This window comes from Coptis chinensis, chromosome 3, assembly GCF_015680905.1.
Source record: "Coptis chinensis isolate HL-2020 chromosome 3, ASM1568090v1, whole genome shotgun sequence".
Taxonomy (NCBI): domain Eukaryota; kingdom Viridiplantae; phylum Streptophyta; class Magnoliopsida; order Ranunculales; family Ranunculaceae; genus Coptis; species Coptis chinensis.
In genome coordinates, this window is record NC_141458.1 from 376,001 (window position 1) to 396,400 (window position 20,400).

At 37.4% G+C, this 20,400-nt stretch overlaps 2 protein-coding genes across 2 annotated transcripts; both read right to left on the minus strand.

The window, feature by feature from the left end:
• Positions 1-928: 928 nt before the first annotated feature.
• On the minus strand, positions 929-13,122 carry LOC147506987 (uncharacterized). The gene is given in 13 exon segments (XM_086599718.1): positions 929-1,365; positions 2,134-2,217; positions 4,465-4,879; positions 4,881-5,876; positions 5,987-8,127; positions 8,130-8,264; positions 8,267-8,526; positions 10,325-10,480; positions 10,675-10,717; positions 11,958-11,988; positions 12,090-12,189; positions 12,307-12,489; positions 12,583-13,122. Coding segments are annotated over 13 exon segments (4,668 nt in total). The 5' UTR covers positions 12,642-13,122; the 3' UTR covers positions 929-1,300.
• A 1,163-nt stretch (positions 13,123-14,285) lies between these two features.
• On the minus strand, positions 14,286-15,178 carry LOC147506988 (endoglucanase 16-like). Its single transcript, XM_086599009.1, has 3 exons — positions 15,077-15,178; positions 14,715-14,878; positions 14,286-14,623 (listed from the first exon to the last, which is right to left on the minus strand). The coding sequence occupies exons 2-3, from the start codon at positions 14,733-14,735 to the stop codon at positions 14,297-14,299; spliced, it is 348 nt and encodes a 115-aa protein (XP_086455135.1). The 5' UTR covers positions 14,736-14,878; positions 15,077-15,178; the 3' UTR covers positions 14,286-14,296.
• Between the last annotated feature and the right edge of the window lie 5,222 nt (positions 15,179-20,400).

Here is a 20,400-nt window from a genome sequence, read left to right on the forward strand (position 1 = left end):
GTACATTTACATTTAGACACAAATGCACCACTACTATGCCGATCTACTTATTCAAGGTACAATCTAATTTAAAAGGGATGCAAGTCTTGGTTGATTCTGAAGCATCTGGTAGTTTGGTTACCATCAATTTTTATGACATGCTCTGGATATTTTTAAAATTCTCACACTTCTACACCGATCTACTTATTCTAGGTACAATTTATACTCACTACTTAATTGTAGACCAATATCGATCTACATATAAATCTCCATTTTACTAGGAGTGTTGCGTTACATGAGATTATGCATTGTGGACACTCGAAAAGTTGTTTCTTGGTGTTTTTGTTGATAAACTAGCCTTCTCTGTTTAAGAGTTTCAGTATATATTTATTCCATATTTCCATTACATTTTTTGCAAGCGACGGAGCCTACTATACACATCCAAATACGTGTAACGCTACTATATATTAAAATTTTCAAATAATAGCCACTATTTTTGACATAAATTATCCGCTCAAAGTTTAACAACTCTATGTATTGTGCGTCTATTTATAACTGTTTTACCCTCATTTAGCATAAAATTCCTAGTTTCATTCGAGTAGAATAATGACTTGGTCTATTTAGCTGTTCCAGTTTCCAATCTCTAAAAAATCTTGAAAAAATGCAAGAGTCTACACTTCAACACAGTTAGCATCTGCTGCTTTCTTTGCAAACCATGATTAAAACTATTTAAAGGGCCCAACAAAGAATTACAAGAAGAAGAACAGGCTAACATAATTATTTATTTATTTTGGGGGATTTTTTTTTAAAGGAACAAGCTAACTCTCTTTATCCAAATGGCCAAGAAATTAGTTTTGCTTTATTCGAGTTTATTTTTAATAAATTGACAAGGTTCTGAATTTCTGATTATATGACCCAGAGAAATAAATGGACAAAAAAATTACGTAACTTTACGTGAACATTCCCACAAATCAAGGGAATTTTATGCTAATAGAGGAATTCAAATTCTATACATACACTACACATTTCAACAGAGATGGCAGAAAATTTCCTTTAAACAATTGGAGATGTGAACGGCCTCACAATCCATGACGAAAAGGTAAGAATACATAATGTAGAAACATAAAGCCTTTTCGATATTTGGATGGTGTATGGCATCAACCTCATTCCAAAACAATCACACTATTTATCTATGATATTCCCACCATAAAAACTGGAGCTCCTAGAAACTTGCTCTCTTTTCTTGTACAGGTCATAGTCAGTGATATCATACCATTTTACTGGAAATGCTAGAATTTGCTCTGGTTTCTTGTTCAGGTAATCATCTGGGCTTTGCCTCACTTCCCTTGCTCCGAAATGACGAGAGAGAGAAAAATGACCTGGGAGCTGTATATTTTATTGTAGAAAAGAGAGGATGGTAAGATGTCTTTGGGAGGGAAATGGAAATTTTAGATTCTGAACAAAGCAATCTACCCTGTATACGGCTATACCAAAATATTACATACTTAAAAAAAGTATGACAATCATACTTGCACAGGACTACAGGAGCTTCGTGCAATCCACCTTGTCTAGTCAAAGACGGGACACCTCTCATTTTCTTTCCGTTATTGAAAACGTACCTGCCTTTTCAGACTAAGGTTGTTAGGCTCTGAAAAGAATAATCTTGAAACTGTTGAGGCTTAAGACTATGGCCTCAATTTCAGACATTGGGGTGTCCGCGTCAACATGTTGAAGCTTAGGCTCAAGTTTAAAAGGTTATAATCAAAATTTCAAGGGTCCTGGTGGAATTTGAACTACAAAAATTTAGCACGGTTTCTATTTTCTTTCTTAAGCCTTGTATTCTTATATTGCTTTTCGGCATTGCAGTACTTGCTAACACCAACCTGGTCCAAGATTTAATAATCTATTGAAAAAAATCAATCGAAAATCACCTAAACTAATTTTCTACTTGAGACATTTTGCGATCATAAGATCTAATTAATCCTTGATACTGAATACGGAATATGGAATTTTCTAATAAAGTCTTGCTATATTATATTACTATGATTTTGAGGATGCTAATCTCAATGTAACTTTCTATGAGAAGATGAGCACAAATTACTTTTACTCCCAAATAAATGAATAAACAAATAAATAAATTAAAAAATACCGTACCTTTCAATGAACTTCCTGACAGATGCTCCTCCCTCAGTTTAAAATTTGCTGGAGGTGTCGGGATGGAACTACGTAAGGCTTGAACTGCAAGCAAAGGGTGCCAACATCATTAAAACAAGGAGTGTGTATAGATTAGAGAGTATGTTACACCGTATAATAAATAAGAGTAAAACATAATTAACCAAGGATGAACGAGAATAAGACCATTTTGAAATTTTGACCAAATTTGTATTTGAATCATCTTCTCCTCCATTCTTCTTTTTATTAAAAGGAATGGTTGTTGCTTACTGCTACCTTATAATGAGTTCTGCACTTCTGCAAATTCGTTGAAGGATCTAGTAGCAACATGCTTCACAGGGTAACATGTTGTGGTATTTGCTTCCATTTGCAACCTCTTCTAGGAGCTTTGGCTTGAGGTGACCAGCCTCATTATGAGGGGGTGTGTGATTTTGGCACCTTATTATATATTATTCTCTGCGAGTAAAATGTGTGCCTCGACAATTGTTCAAGGATCATTGATGATAATAGGATGGGGTGTCCACGCATCTATATGACCCTTAAGCCCACTTGTCATTTTCCATTCCTACCTCACAAATAGAACAGAAACCATCAGCAAGATGCTCGTGGAGGCAATAATAACAACACAAACCCAAATCCATGACTATTCGCTTGGTCACAGATGACGGAGGAGCTTACCCAATTGAGCATTTGGTTTCTAGATGGGACGCTATTATGTTCTGAGGTTAGATTATAGTGCATGCCTAGTTCAGCACTGTGGGTGGTGGTTTTCGGAACTAGATTTGCCATTCCCGCTCTCACAAATAGAACACTAACGGTTGCCCTTCAGCAAGATGCTAGAATGAAAGAAGCCTTCATTTAGTGGGAACTTTTCCCACTCAAGAGCTCTAATCTCACCCAAATTCTTACACTTCCCCCTACCCTACTTATAAAAACATATCCCACACAATTACAACTATTGAGTTGTAAAAAGTTCCCACAAACAAAGGGCTTAATCCAAAATTTGCTATTGAAATGGAAGTTTCCCTTAGGAACTATTCCCACAAATTAAACACACCCAATGTCCATTAATAACAGAAGTTGTATCTAAGGAAATTATAGTGAAATATAAACCTATAACAACCGTGCAGAATTTTATTTATTTCTTCTTTTCTTTTTCTGTTTTAATAGTTATAACTTTATTCCCCAACTTCATGAGGAATGCTAGCGAGCTACCCCTTTTTAGGGGTAGCACGGATGATGATACCTTGCTTGGGGACAAATTTTCATATATTGAAACCACATACCAAAATACACTATTTTCCTATGTTACATGGACACGCCATATTTTTTTAAAAAATCCGTGTCAGTTATGTATCCACGTGTCTTGTCCGGACACATATCGTATGTGATTTACTTCATTTTTTTATATTTCATCATGTCAGACACTTTGCATCCGTGTCAATGTAACTTAGGGCTCTCTACTTTTTTATATTTTCCATAAGCTTTCTCTCTCTACTTCCCCATCTCTTACTATTATGCTTATTTCTCTTCTCAAAGATCAGCAGCATCCAAAAAATGAATCGGATTGAATTGGATTCGAGTGTTTTGGGTTTCACTTTGTTGGTCTAGACGAAATACTCATATTTAAGAAGGGAAAATCAGTTCAATACATCACATAAAACATTCAAAGAACAAAGAATTAGAACAAACTTTCAGTTCAAAGAATCTCATTTGAAGGAACTTTTTGTAAAACCTTACGAAAGCCAATTTTTCTTTCATCTATATTGGCCAATAAAGAACCCAAATTTTAGAGAAACCAATAAAAGTGAGCACCCCAAAGAAATTTCCACTGAATTTATATTCGGTCTTCAATTTTTGCTAATTGATGGGTTTGACCAATAATAAGTTGAAGTAAAATGATGATTAAGAGATGAGGGACATGGGGGAATTTTCCAATTTCTTAGTGAAGGTAGTGATGGAATTTTCACATTCAAAGTCAATAAAGTTTGTTAAGAAAATAGTCGGTATTACATCTGCAAGAAAATGAAGAAGATGAAAAGGAGTAAGAAGGGTAAAAACGTTATTTTCCTTTCTTTTCCCCTAATCCTTTTCAGCAGGTCATCAGTTTTACTTTTTCATTTTTAGCGGGGTATCACCATGATACCCCTAAAGAGGGGTAGCTCGCTAGCATTTCTACTTCATAAATCTCTTTTTCCTCGGTGAAGGTGGGAATCATACCCAAGACCTTTGACCGATCCCAAAGCTTGACCCCAATAGGCCAATGGAGACCTATTTGTAACTGTAAATTAAAACGACTAAAACATAGTGTACCTTGTTCGTTGAACAACTCTCCATCATTAAAGCCATCATGTGGAAAACCCATTCTAGATTTTCTTAGATCCTCTGAAGACCGGTTTGCCACATCACTACCATCTTCAGTATCATCATCCCCTTCGGAAGTTGTTGCAGAAATCCAGTCCACCAAACCCTCCGTCCCACGATTTTTCCTCCCAAACTTCAATAATCGCTTAAAGCCTTTTGTTACATCCTTACGAGTTTGATGATTAGAGGTATTAGACAAAAGAATAGTTTTCTGAGCACTGCCCCACTTCTTCCTCATTCGAGCTGCATCAGCCTCCATCTGGGTAAGAGAGTGGGAGTTCCATGATGCAGGACTACCCATTGGAGAGTCCACAAAAGCATCATTATCTGACATCTCTTGTGCATAAGCAAACGGATGGCGCTTTAGTTCTAGAGTTCCATGACGAAGGGCTTTCTCCTTGTGAATCCTGCACAGGCCCTACAGAAGTGTGAAACATGGAAGGCACTACTACAGCAACTTCATCAACTGAATCAGGGTCCCCTACACCCAGTGATCTCAATATCTCTCCATTATCCGATTCAGGGTCACCTGATTTTGATGATTCCTTGCTTACTCCAGGCTTTTCATTATCTGAATCAGTGGAATCATCAACAGTCTTTAACGTGTCACCTATTCCTATTTCAGATTCTTCTTCCTCTCCTTCTATCATATCCACCGAATCTTCGAACTGGTCTTCCAAGACATCGGTTTCTTCTTCAGTTCTCAAGTTCTCAGAGGCCATTGCCGCTTTCAACTTAGCAATGCCTGCGCCAGCACCAGGGTGAATACCATTTCCCTTCCTGAGGAAGGGTTTTGAATCACTGTTTTTCAGAACTTTGTTAGAATGGCTCTGCTCTGATTGCTCTTTATCAAATTCCAATGATGCGAACACAATATCCTCTGAATCAAGAGACGGCAAATCTTTTATCTCCCCAGGCCCTGCAAAACTTTTCCGCATTGACTGAGACCACCTTGGCTTCTCTTCCTTGATGAGGGTCAACTCTTCACTGATTCTTTTACTGCGCAAACTCTTAGGCTGTGAACGGATTATCATCTTGCTGATTCCAGGTGAAGGCTTTGTGTTCTCCTTCCTCAAATCAGAAAAATTAGGAACCGACTGCACAAGAGGATTTTCCAGTTGCGTCCGTCGTCGTTCAGAACTGGAATTGAAAATTTTAGCAGATGACCGTGAAGGAAGTGTTGCTGATGTTCGAGGGGTGGATGACGTGGTTCTATTTGCCAAGAGCTTCTTAGACAGGGCACTTCTGGAAGAGCCATACCCTGGAATCGTCTCACCAAACAATCTGTCCTGCGTGTACTGAGTCCCTTCAGGAATTTCAACTAGATCTTCATCCTCACTCTGTAGAAACTCTACAGGGTGCTGTCAATAAAACCTAAGCTAGTCACAAATAATGATTCAAGGACAAAATACTAACATTTAACAAGTAACATGAACATCTGAAATTCGGATTTACCAAAAATGAACGATACCTGCTCTCTGTTCTTCCTAGCTGTATGGATATTGAAAGATCTCAACTTCTCTGCACGGCGAAAAGCATAAAGAACTGAATCCTGTTTATCCGCAGAACCTGCAAATTTGGCCTTCATTTCAGCACTACTACTTTCAAGATAATCTTGCATAGCTTTCATCTTTGCCTCCTTCTGCACTCTATTCGAGCCCCATTCTTCCCTCAGTTTTGCATTGCGCTTCTTCATATACATATCATAAAATCTTCCTCTTGAATCCTCCAGATGGTCACCCTCATAAATATTCTGCTTCAGAGGGGTACCACGGTCCTGATTATCAACCATCCCAATTTGTAAATCAACATCATATTCTGCTAAATTACCAGAGCTCCCAAATTGACCCCTCAGTGAGATTTTCTCAGGAAACTGAACAGGAGTAACTTCCATTGGTTTCCTGTATACTGCATTTGCAACCTCCTCCACCTGCACTTCAGCTGGCTTGCTTCTCCTAACAGTGGCTGACTGATCTCCAGGGACCCGGAGCTTATGTGCAGCAAAAAGCTTCTCCAAATCATTTGCCTTAATCTGCAGCTCATCATTGAGCTCCTGATTACCTTTTGATGACCTTGCCTTCTGAGCTTTCTCGCCAGCAGCTGTTGAGACAGAATCAGGTGTCTTTGCAGTCGCAATAACCTTTCCGCGACAAACAAAAGGATCACCATTCACATTGATGGAGTTGGTCTTGCCCCTCTTACCAGGTATCTTATTGCTCTGTTCAAAAGAGGAACTTTGCTGCTGCAATGTCATTTCCTCGTGACCAGAACCTTCGAACGTAGCTGGAAGACCTCCAAATTTCATTTGAGAAAACCCCAGATTTCTTTTTTCGCCCTCTAAATTTCCATCAGCAAAACTCCATTCGGGCTGAGAAGGCAACACATCAACTTCTATATCTCTTTCTGCCTGACAGGCGCTTCGGTCTTTTGTTCGAGAGTCACCTTCCAACTTTCTTATGAAGTCCCTGGACTGTTTCTGAGGTACCAATGGGTCTTCCGACTTCCCTACAACATCCGTAACTTTACTTCGGGAAGCCTTGGACTGGGTTGCTGGCTGGTTTCTGAACTTAGTATTCTCCGTCCTGCCAGAAAGAGTGGTCAATGGCACCTGAGTAATTTGAACTGCTGATCCAACATTATCTAGTTTGCTTAAAGAAGCTTGCAAATGGATCTCAGAAGCAGTCTGGTCATTCAATCTGACATTCTCTGCTTGGCCCAAGGGAGCCCTCAAATTTTCCAAACTCGGAGTACGATCTTTAATTCCACCACTTACTGTTACATCTGAAGATGTCCTATGCAATGTTTGATATACATCTTGAGCTTTCAATTTTTGTCCTGATTCACATGGAATGGATCTAAAATGAGACTGAGAAGCTGCTTGATCTTTCACATTATGATTCTTGGTTCTGCCCAAGGAGGTTCTGGATTGTGTATGTGTGTCAGTAAGCACTTGAGCATCCCACCGACCATCTTCTGCTCGTACTTGAAAATCATTAAGTTGAGTTTGTGGAACCAATTTGTCTTTCGACCCAACACCCTCGGAGCCTCCAAGAGAAGTTCTCGACTCTGTTTCAAAATCTATTAAATCCCTCCCACCACCACTGTTTGACCTGCCAGAAATAGCTCTTAAGTGCGTTTCAGAACTGATCTGACTCCTCCACCCAACAGCCTCTTCTTTGCCTGACAAATCTCTAACATCACTATGAGAAACAGGTTGATCTTTCAATTGAGAATCCTCCACTGTACCTAATAGACCTCTTAATTCATTTATAGAAGACGTGGCAGTGTCTTTTAGTACCTTATTATTTTTATCCACAGACAGATTTGGGTATACACTGGATTTGCTAACGGAATTCATGGTAGAACAGGATGTTGACACAGCAAAGTTCTCATTACTCAAGTCCATGCTCATGTCACTGGCCCCACTCCATCTCCTCAAAACAGCTCTTTCCGCAGCCTGGCCAGCCGATGACACATCTGAAGACATTCTCCGTAGCTCCACAGACTTACCAACAACAACTTTGCTGCCACTACTCCCAGACTGTTCTTTCTGCTTGTTCTCAAACAGATTGATCCGGTCCTGCACACTGAGAGCCTTTGTCGGCTGACTGATCGAGCTGACTCTGGCAGCGGTTCCTCATCCTTCGTTTTGTTGAACCCATCACTTTTTCGTCTCTCATCCCTCTCACTGCTTGGTTCTTTCAAGGAATCATGTACTGCAGCAACGTATGAATTGGGTTCTTGGGCATTGATGGTTGATATTGGCCAGCATCTTGATCTTGGCTTGTTTGCTGATCACTCCGCAACTGGTGCTGATACTGATGCTCGGGTTGGGGTTGGAATTGGTTGAACCCATTAGGTCTGACAGAGAAATTTTCTTCATTTGGGTCATCGATGGACATATCTGATTCAGAAGATGACCGAACAGCTCCGTCTTGTCTTCTGACCTTCCATTGGTTTACTAAGTCCGGCCTGTTTTGACTCAGATGGATGAACTTGGCACAAGCTTCACTGCAGATAACAGAAAGGTTATGTACCTCAAAAAAACTTAAAACTCAAAGTCTCAAATCAACACAGTTCTATAATTATATGGAAGGGTATTCCAATCTTTGCCGATTTAGTTTGTTGACCACAAGTGTATTCACTGTTTGCTCCACATCACCAAGGAGTGAAAAAGTAAACATTTCATAAAATTTATCGAGAACAATGGACATTTCTTGCTATTGTATGAACTACAAGCAATCATCCAAAATTCCTTCAACCTTATACTCCCCGCACAACAGTATGATAACACTAGTGGCTGAAAAAACTATATGCCAGTCTGAGTACAAAATACCTATTATGACAGACAGTGCACTACAGAAAAATATTCGTTGGATCACAACATAACATCAAAGAGGTTTGAAAAAAGAATTTGGGATGCACAACTCAAAATAAGATGGTCAAGATCATTTGTACATGTTTATTTCTTTTATTATTTAATAATAAATTCATTAATTAAATTATTCTTGTTTATTATTCTTTTCTCGCTCGGTAAAGTGAAATATCACTTATAAAGGGAAAGTAGGGTGAGAAGGCCTACATTACAAGTGAAAAAATTTATATAAAATAATAAAGTCCCTAATGATATTTTTTGTACATGTTAATTTTGGAGACATCTTTGACATTCGGCATCGATTGACAGGACTGACTGGTCTTGACCAGACACTTCTACAATATAAATTTTTGTATTAGCTTCATGAAAGTTTGGTCTTCTATTCAGCACAATAAAACATAAATCTGCAGAATGACTCTTTGACATCTAATCCTCAATGATGACTACTAAATCACCTTTCCGTTTTTACAGGTAGCAATGGTTGTTACTTGTTAGAACCAATTATTAATCGTAACTAGTATACCAAGTGAGTCAAAACAAACACGACAAGACGTCTTAAAACAAACACATGATTTTCAAAAAATAAATAATAACAATAACCATAAAATAAATAAATAGATATAAAAATAGCACAACATTACATCAATGACATGTTTATCAACACACCATCACATTGACCTTCTTTCGAAAAACACATCATCACATTGACTAGGACTTATCCAAATGAAGAAAACAACAACAAAAAACAGTAGTTCTAGAAAAAGAAACAATTATAACACTAAAAGTGTAGTTAACCACATAGGCCTACAATACCAATTTTCACACAATTCAAGATTACATTAAAAGGAACCCAAACTTAATGTCAAGCTAAAAGTCTACCCTCCACAAGAGCAGCAAAGTACATTTACGGCATTCCAAAAAATTAGGGTATACCACTGCTGACAGTTGATCCGCCACTACCTCACAATCAATGAAATGCTACCCTCTAGAACACTGTATCTGTCTCCTCTATAGTTTGTAATAGCCCTAGAAATATTATACCAAAAGGAAGGCATAGAATGTATTACATTGACAAGCACTTGTGTTTTATTTTATATCGTGAATTCATGAGTATATCCCACAAAACAATTCATGTAACTCAAGTCAGTTAATCAGGTGGCATAAGAATATATGTTGAAATACACTTCTTTTCTAGTCCGCTTTTGTTTGATAAATTTGCCTAACCGGAGCTGCACAGTATAATTTAACAATTATGCTAAAGACAAGCTAAAAGAAAGAAAGGCAAGCCAACTTGCTGGAAGAAGCATGTGTCCTCCATTCACTTTCACAGATGTCTAAGTTACTATATGACCATATCAGCAAATTTTTGGCTTAGAGACAAAAAAAGCTTTGGCAATAATATAGAAAAAAGCTGAGAGCTTATTGAGTTCTTACTTCAAGCGATGAGCACCAAAACGATCTGCAAAAGATTGGAGTTCTGAAATAGTGTCAATGTTAAAACCAGCAGATGATGCTCGGGCACAAGCTGTAGTCAGATCTATTTTTAACAGCAACAAAGTAAGCACATCAATAGCCCTCAGAAGTTCTTTCCTGAGTACACATAAAATAGAGGGGGGAGGGGTTGACAAATAATAGGGAATAAGTGGAAAGGAAAAATGTACAAACAATTCTAAGTTTCTAACTCGGGCTTGAGTAGTTGAGTTTCATATATTGGCAACAACCATTATACTCTTAATTAGTAGCCAAGGCCATGATAGGTTGAGTGAGAAAGAAAGCTCTCTTACTTGGTTATGTCTGCTGAGGTGGAAGCTCCAATTCCATCACCACCTGGATCAAATTGGAGAGGTAAAAATGGCTGCAAATATAGGTTGGTACTATGACCTCAAAACTACATGTATACGTTTCATTAGCAGATTCCCGTTATATACACCAAGAAATAAGAACTTCATATACGAAATGCGAAATACAAATTGAAAAATTTATAGATGTGATATGATCAAATAATATGAATAGGAGCTATATCATGTGTGACGAAAAGGAAACTTATATGAATAGCCATTATGTCGGCAAAAATACAAATTATAAAAAATTGATTGGATAGCCACTTTGTAATTTCCTTTGCAATGCCAATTCTTACTGAATTAATGAATAATGTATATCTAAGTTAATGTGTACTAAATCATAGAACTAGTGCAACGGCTATAAAAGTGCAAGTCTGGAAGAAAACTATAGTTAGACATGCGAGTTTCTCAAATAAACATGGGTGTTCTTAAAAATGGAATGACATTAATAAATGGGTTTTGGCTCATATTTCTAGATGTATGTCAATAAACGATCCAACTTCCAGACAATGTATCCCACAGTAAATCATATGCACTAAATCATGCCTCGAAACGTAAATCCACACATGTAAATCCTGTAAAATTGCCCATTATATTTCCCTTCTTTTTTTTTTTTTTTTTTTTTTGCTCGGTAAAGTTGAAATCTCATTAAAAGTGAAAAGAAAGTAGGCCGAGAAAGCCTACTACTACAAAGAAACAAAATAAAACTAAAAACATAACCACAGGAGCTAACCCGAGAACTACAAATTATAACTCGTAAGTATTATGCATCAAATAAAGAAAAAACTGAAACATACAATGAAAACCGTGTGTTTTTTTTCCAAACGAAGAGGTATTCTTTTTTTCTTTCTTGATATATAAATCAAAACTTCATTATGAGATAACAAGGTAAAACGAAGCATAGAGAGGTGATGAACAGGTATCTACATGGTAACTAAAACATCCCATCAAAAACAGCACCCCTAAAGCGAACTCATCTTTTTCCATCCTACTTGCTCTCCTACCAAGCACTAAGGTATGTTATACAGCCATCAAACTTTAAAAAAGTAAATCGCAACCCACATTTTCAGCTCTGTTGCTTTATTTTTTGGTTAAGTGAAAAAAATGAAACGTGACTATTGGTGAGAGGTGTATTGCATAAGGACTAGACAAGCTAAAACTTCACAGAAGAATCAAGATGATGAGAAAGGATACTCGACCAAAACAAGGTGGGATGATCAACTTACCTTTTGCACTGGAAATCTGATTTCCTGCTCCCTGAATTACATATAAGTTTGGAATCAGTAAATCCTGATGTGGTAACACTGTTTTTTTCTGTTCCAAAACCAATACAAATCAAACACAATCAGCGCTAATACCTGAAGATAAATTCTCCTGGCTGCTTCCAGTTGAGACATCTCTACATCAAATGTAATGACCAACTCCAATACCTCAGGTGTACTAACAAACCGCACAAACCTGCAAATAAAAAGATGCAATTAAAATCAAATAGATGATAGCAAATGTATAGTTTCTATTTGATGCCACAATGGAATTAATCTATCAAAGAAGCATTGAAAAATCAGGTCGGCAAACCTTTCAAGAGTTCCTTTTGTGAACCAAGTACCCTCTTTCTGTCGTCTATTCACTTCGAGTTTTATCGACTGAACTTCTTGAGCAACCTGCTCTTCCGCAACTGTTAAATGACTCACAAACGGCTTTAGCAACCCCGACGCTAACTTCTCAGTTTTTCCATCTCCCCAAACAAATAATTCACAACTGGAAAGAAAAAAATACACATCCTAAGAAACCATAACTGGGCCAGCAGAAAAAAGTATTCTTTACCTAAAAAAACACAGACAAAATGCTCACCGTGAACGTTTCGGCGACAACTGGAACACTGCATAATCAAGTTGAGTATCTGACCTCATTGTCCAATAAATGCAAACCCTCCCTCCCTCCTTCTTTAAACTCTTTACTAATTAGTTAATAAGCAACAAACTGTTGAGTACCACTAACTTTCTCAATCTTTCAAAGATACACCATAAATGTACATAGATTTTCAGATGTAACTTCAAACAAACTAAAAAAGGAATAAAAAATGTATCTTTTTCTTCACAAACTCATTAATAAAGTCCCATAAATTAAATTACACCAAATTCCAAATCTACATTTTTCAAAATCAAATCCAACTAAAACATAAATTTGGTGAATAAATAAAAGCAAAATGTAAATAGATCGATTTAGATTCCAAGTTACCTATCTAGATCGAGATCTTTAATTGCATTTGTTGCTACTATAAGAAACTAGACAATGTCTGTTGTTGTTGGAGTCAGTCACTGTGTGAATGGGTGAATTTGAGTGCTTTACTCAAAACTCAAAAACAAAAAATCTTCTCTCTCATCTCAATATAAATACTACTGTGGATAGAAGAGGGAGAAAAGAGAGTGGGATTTATTATTATTATTATTATATTATTATATTATTATTAATTATTATTAAAGTGACCATTTAGACATATTTATATTTTTCTACAATAAAAAAAAACCACTTTTAATATATTTTTCAAATATTTGTCTTCGTATGTGCTCTTTTTGTGGATGACGAATTGACGTATAAAAATCATATATGTCAATTTCGTTTACTTTTCATTTTTTCTGAAAGTGCCACAGTATACGGTGAGTCGTTTGCAACCATATGAAACTACGTGGAAATGAATATATATATATATACTAGTTTAGTTTGTAGGCCCGTGCATACGTAGAGACTTTTTTTGAAAATATTTAGATTGTTTTTAGAAAATTGGGACTACTGTTTTAGTCGCTAATTTATTTTAATTTTCTAACAAATTATTTTTAATTAAGTTTTAAAAATCTGTTTTTTCAATTAAGAGAGAGATTCGGTTTTAATAGAAAAAAGATTCCCGAGAGAAATTCCCGTTGTAAAAAAAAGATTTTCATTTTCAAATATAAAAGAAATTTCTGTTTTAATAGGAGATGACATGAAATTTTAATAGAGTTCAAAAAATATCCTTTATGACAACTTTAATATTAAGACTAGTTTGTATGTACGTGCATAGACACCGACTCTTTTGAAAACATATATATTTTTTTTAGAAAATTGAGACTACCGTTTTAGTCGCTAACCCGTTTTAATTTTCTAACAAATTGTTTTAAAATAAGTTTTAAAAACCCATTTTTTCAATTGAGAGAGAGATTCTGTTTTAATAGGATAATGATTCCCATTTTAATTAAATACGTTAGATTTTAGCTTAATTTTCAATAGTGGAGGAATTCTCATTTTGATAGGAGAAATATTTCATACTTAATTAAAAGTGTTAGAATTTGTTTTAATAGAATAAGAATTATCGTTATAATAGAAGAGAAATTCCCGTTTTTCAAATATAAGATAAATTATCATTTTAATATGAAATGACGTGAAATTTTAATAGAGTTTGGAAACTACCCCTTGTGAGAGCTTTAATATTAAGATATAAATATATTAAGTTTGAGTCTCAAATAATAACATTGACTGTAAAAGTTGGCTTTGAGAACAGTCTACGTAATTGGATACAGTTGGTTGATAATCACATTTGATGTGTGGCTAGCTTGGCAAGGACCCCTATAGCTGGGGAGTTTATGTAGGTGGTTGGTTCAGTCATGGAAGATTCCATTCGTGAATCATGGAAATTATCGTAACGATCTGGTCCGCCTAGTATGGCTCCTGTTAGCTCATTTACGTTGGGTTGATTTTTGTTACCCCAATTAACAAAACTCATGCCACAGTTCACCACTTCGTCAGCACTCAGTACAGGTACAGAGGCCCCTCTATGGTGCGCTTGTTTTGGTGAATTAGTCCCGAAACCAACCATGTATGATCTTCCTTGGGGATTGTTTCCTAGTAGATAATCCATCTGCAATTAACAACAGAAAAGATTGAATTACATCAAGTCTCCATTTAGACCATAACAATAGTAATTCGTATCGATATGAAGAAAAAGAAACCTGCTGCTTAGCGAACTGCATGAGGTGGTTTGAGTCGAATTGCTGGGAACCACATGTGACTTTTTGATTGTGTTTGGCAAGCAAATCACTGTAGGCGCTAAACAGGAAAGCCGCACTTGTAACGTACTGTGTGTTGGCTCCATTTCTAAGGTTAATTAGACCACCTGAAACAAATTTACAACACTGGTCTCTAAGAATCCACAATGCAAGTAGCCCCTTTCCTGTGTTACTTATAAGTTACTAGGTGTTTGATCTCATTTATATTTTTTGGGCAAGGCACGAGAATTCGATAGCATGGATCATATGGTGTTGGTGCATGTAATTCATACTTTAATGAGATGATTAATGGAACAAAAATAAACCTGGGGAAATGAAAACTTGACGGTGAGGACTCTGTGGAAGCACTGCACAAACAAAATATTCTGCTTGATTCTTGAAATTCTCCAGCGAATGTCTTCCTTCAAAATAAATATGCAAAGCAGAAATTGTTTTCACTTTTTAATCCATCGATTGTGTAATTTTATATTATTAAGTTTGATATTAAAGAAGATAAATGAGTATACCATAGGAAAGTCTGACTGTACCCGGCCGTTTTGATGTAGTAATTGGTTAAGTACTCTAATTGCTTTCTGATTTTCCTAATCCAACACAAACAAGGTTTAACCCAGTATAAAAGAAGAACTACGAGCATGTCTTTTGATTAATTTAGTTCTTGTACGTACGCATTCTTTACTCTAATGGCTGATTGGTCTGGTATCCCAGAAGAACTCCTGTCACTCATCTGCCAACGACTCGATTCTTTTGTCGAGTACTTGCAGTTTAAAGTGGTTTGCAAGTCATGGAGATGCGTTTCTTACAACTATCCAGTGCCACAGCTTCCTCTGCTCATGCTACCCCAAGAAAACACTTCATCAACATCTCGTCGTTCTTTTCTTGGTCTTACCAGAGGTGGAGAAGAATTGGATAAGACGAAAGTATACGAGCTTGATTTACCCGAGATCCATCAGCATAGGTGCGTTGGAGCCGCAGGTAATCGGATTGTTACAGTTGATATGGAACTTGATACGCATATTTTCAATCTATTCTCCAAAGTTCATATGGATCTCCCACCACACTCCACAATCGTCGATACCTGGCCGTTTGAGGATCCAACAAAAACTCGACTTCGCCAACTTATGGTAAGTAAAGTGGTTTTTGTTGTAAGCAGATAAAAGAAAACAATAGAAGACAAGGACAGAATAACAGGTAATAACCAAGGCGGATTAAGTCAGTCCTTAAGGAAAGATTTCGCCCCTTCCAATGGTGCAGAAAGGCAACAGTGGCGTCTTCCTCACAGGATTCAATGGTTAACAGCAGTCTAACTTTGCACTAGAATAGACTACCCTCTAGAACAGCAAAAACAAGTTTAGGCAATTGATGATCCACTACCCACTAGTCAAACAGCCCAAGCCCACGTCACGACTCGGCTCGGTTCGGTGCGGGCGGGCGCGCGCGTGTGTGGCTTTGGGTGAGTCCTCCCTCCTAACACAAAAGCCTTTGTACCCTAAGGGCACGCCCTTATGTTAGAGGTTCACCTCAAATACCTCACTTGCTAGTGGTGGCTCATCAATGTGGGACTAAACAACACACAAGTATTTGAAATACACATGAAGATTCCAACAATCCCCCACTATTTCAAAATACTTATAGTCCCCCACTATTTTGGAATAGGATATTACAAAAAGAAATGGGTTAACAAAATGCCGAGAGAATCGAAAAAACAATGCATAAGATCTTGGTGCTTTTCGGGCTTGAACGGTCATAGGGTAACATGTCTTATAATACGTGAAAGTGGTGGATTAAAAATCTTTGAACCAACATTCCCTGTAGTAAAATAGAGGACATGCACCCACATTGCTCTTTCATTATATGCCTGTTCTGCGGTGTTGCGCTTTTTGGCCCTTGCGCTACCTGTGTTAAGTGAATGCTCTAGAGTATTTGCCTGAATACCCATAAGAACCGACCCAGTTCTACATTCACGTAGGTGGATATCCATCAAGTGTACATAGCAGTTAAAATACACTATCTCATAAAAATAATGGACTATGGATTCCATTAAGAGTAAAATAACTCATCCTTTTTCTCATTGCTATTCAAGTTATACAAAGTATACAAAAAAATGCTATCTAGTCATAGGGTGGGACGTCTCAAATAAAGACAATAGCATACCAGAGCGACTAGGTGACTTGTTTTTCCCTTTGAACCTACTTCATGGGATCTCCAATCACATAGGTGGGGTTGCCGTCGATTAATAAGCCCTCTATCTAAGGCAAAAGTCCCATCCCCTCGACGATCAACCACTTGTCTCCCCTGTTAAGTGGTTTTGTCGAGGATCGGCCAAATTTAACTCGACCTCACATAATCTAGAGCCACAACTCCGATTCCAAAGAAATGCTTTATAGACCGTAGTCTCGCATTTAATATGCCTGCTTTTCCCATTATACAATTTGCTCTTTGCCTTTGCTATTACCGACAAATACAATGCATAGGTACAATTTGGAGGTTTTGTACCAATAGGAAGATCGCCAAGAGGTTTCTAAGCCACTCAAACCAAAAGACTTGCTTTATCTAAAGCAATAAGCTCGGACTCCATGGTTGAACGAGCTATCAAGGTCCGCTTTAGAAGATTTCCAAGCATTTGCGCACCTCCACCTAGGGTGAAAATATAACCACTAGTGGACTTGATATCATGAGAATCGGATATCCGGTTGCATCACAATAACCTCTATCACGGTGGAGTTTGTCTAAACCTTATGCCGTAATTCATTGTTCCTCTCAAGTACTTGGCTAATCTCTCTAACGACTCCAATGTTCCCCGACTAGGACAATGAGTGTATCTCGCTTAGCCTTCGCTAACTGCATAAGCAATGTCGGTCTAGTGCAATTCATCAAGTACATGAGACTACCAATAATTTGGGCATATCTAGATCTGAAGTACACCATGTTGAGCATTTTCCTCAAGTTCACTATTTGCCTCATAAGGTGTCGACGCGTGCTTACTATCATAAAAGTTAAACTTCTTCAAAACTTCTCAACATAATGCTCTTGTGAAAGCAAGATAGCCATCATCGTTTTCGATGATTTTAATTCCAAGAATCACATCGCCTTCTCCCAAATCCTTCATTTCAAATTGGGAGGATAAAAACATCTTGGTGTTTCTCACAACATCAAGGCTAGGACTCATGATTAACATGTCATCCACATATAGGCAGGATAATCACATATGTATTCACATCAAAAGATTTAAAGTAAATACATTTATCAAAGATCATTTATGTGATATCCATTAGACATCATGACAACTTTGTCAAACTTTTCATGCCATTGTTTTTGGCTTGTTTCAACCCATATAAAGACTTAAACCGACTTGCATACCTTATGCATTCATTCCCCGTACTACTATCAGACCCTCGGTGATCATCATATATATTTCTTCATCAAGATCACCATTCAAAAATGCAGTTTTACATCCATTTGATGAATAAATAAATTATGAATAGCGACTAGAGCCATTAGAACTCTTATAGAAGAAATCCCCTAGTTACAGGAGCATAAGTATCAAAATAGTCAATGCCTTTTTTTCTGGGAGAACCCCTTGACTACAAGTCTAGCCTTGTATTTCTCAATGGAACCATCTAGTTTCAATTTCTTTTTTGAAGATCCACTTGTAACGATAGGTTTAGCCCGGAGGAAGATCAACTATCTCCCATGTGTGATTAGCTATAATCGAATCTAGCTCTCGAGTGTATAGCATCCTTCCGTAAAGGTGCATCTCGAGAACCGATTGCCTCATTATCGCCACGGGATCATCATCAAGAAGAAATGTGTAAAAGTCATCACCAAAATTGGTGGATTTCTCTCTTTTACTCTTCCGAATTTCTTGTTCGAAAATTCAGGGATCCGTTGATTGTTGTTCACTAGGAGCTACCAACCCTCTCAATGCCGATTTTCAAAGGAAACAAATTCTCAAAGAAATCAGCATTTTTACTCTCTCTATAATAGTGTTAGCATCGACAAGGTTATTATCGATTTTACTACTAAAAATCTATATGCAAAGACTATTATGAGCATAACCAATGAACATACAATCAACAGTTCTAGGTCCCATTTTTCTCTTTTTTAGGTTCGTTCACAAGAACCTTAGCAAGACACCCCACATTTTTAAGTATGTCGGGGGTAGGTACATGACCTTTCCATAACTTCATATGGTGTCTTATTCCCTGTTTTCTTGTTAGGTATCCTATTCTCGTATATGGCAAGCAGATAGGATTGCTCCCCCACAAGGAGGGAAGCTCCGGAACTTACAAGCATAGCATTCATCATCTCTTTTAGTGTTCGTTTTTACGTTGGGCTACTCCATTAGACTCGAGGAGAGTATGGTGGAGTAGTCTCATGAATAATGCCATTCTTGTCACAAAAGTCCCGGAAGGGGTTAGACTCATATTCTCCACCCTATCGACCAAGTCTCTTAATCTTCTGATTAAAATTTGGTTTTCAACTTGACTTTGTACTTGAGAAACATCTCACCGCCTCATGCTTGTGTCTAAGTAAATATACCATGGTGTACCCTAGAAGTCATCTATGAATGTAATATAATAAAACTTCCCCTCTAGACATGGTACTTCCGAATTCACCCAAATCCATTATGAATAAGAGTTAGTAATCCGGTTTTATCTCTAGACACGGTTCTATTGTGGGGTTTCTTCGTGGCTTTAGTCTCAAAGACATATCTCACATTTATCATTAGAAAAATCAGAAATATTAGACAATAAACCACATGCTTTCATCCTTTTCATATCTTGAACATTCACATGTCCTAGTCTACCATGCCATATATTAAAAGAGTCAAGCAAATAAGCGTATGATTCATTCTTATTAATAATAATGTTGTCAAGTACATTCAACATGAAAAAGACCAATTGTTATTACAATAACCTTTACCAACAAAACCCTCATTCTTTGTCGGAACAAACTTGTCACTCTCAAAAAGTCACCTTGGCCTTGACTTTTCCCAAGTAGGGACATTGAAATCAGATTCGGCGAATCTCGGGAACATGAAGAACATTACTAAGTGAAAGGGTTTTCCCGAAGTTAACCGGAAGAACCTTGCTGTTTCCCCCTCAACAGAACGGACCTAGAGTCACCCATATAGACCTTTTCATCTTTCACTAGTATGTAATCCGAGAAGGCTTCAACATCACCACAGGCGTGGCGGGTGGCACCGAATCTAGTACCGGTTCCTCTTCCGGTGGCTATGAACACTTGTGACACACGACAGCAACAATATCATCTCCTCAACTAGATTAGCATTGGGAGGATCATCGATGTCTTTCAGGTATGCGCAGACCGAAAGCCCTATGTCGGGTTTACCACAAACATAACAATTTCCATTGCGGTACCACTCGTTTAAAAGAAGTGCCTTTGACCTTGAAATTCTTATTTTTGTTGGACTTACGCTTCTTAGAGGTTTTGTTAGATTTTTTGGGATTACCTTCAACGATATTGGCTTTAGAATGAAATTCCTTAGACAACACCTCATCCCGAAGTCTTGTTCTTTTCCTCTATGTGAATGTGAATTATCACATCCTCAAGAGTCATGCTTACTTTTATGCTTCATACTATTTTTATAGTGTTTCCAAGACTTCGG

Excerpts from the sequence above, each read along its gene's own strand:
- LOC147506988 (XM_086599009.1), bottom strand. The coding sequence starts at position 14,735 with ATGCAGTTCGCTAAGCAGCAG. Across the intron at positions 14,624-14,714 it reads TGCAGTTCGCTAAGCAGCAG|ATGGATTATCTACTAGGAAA; the intron begins GTTTCTTTTTCT and ends TGTTAATTGCAG.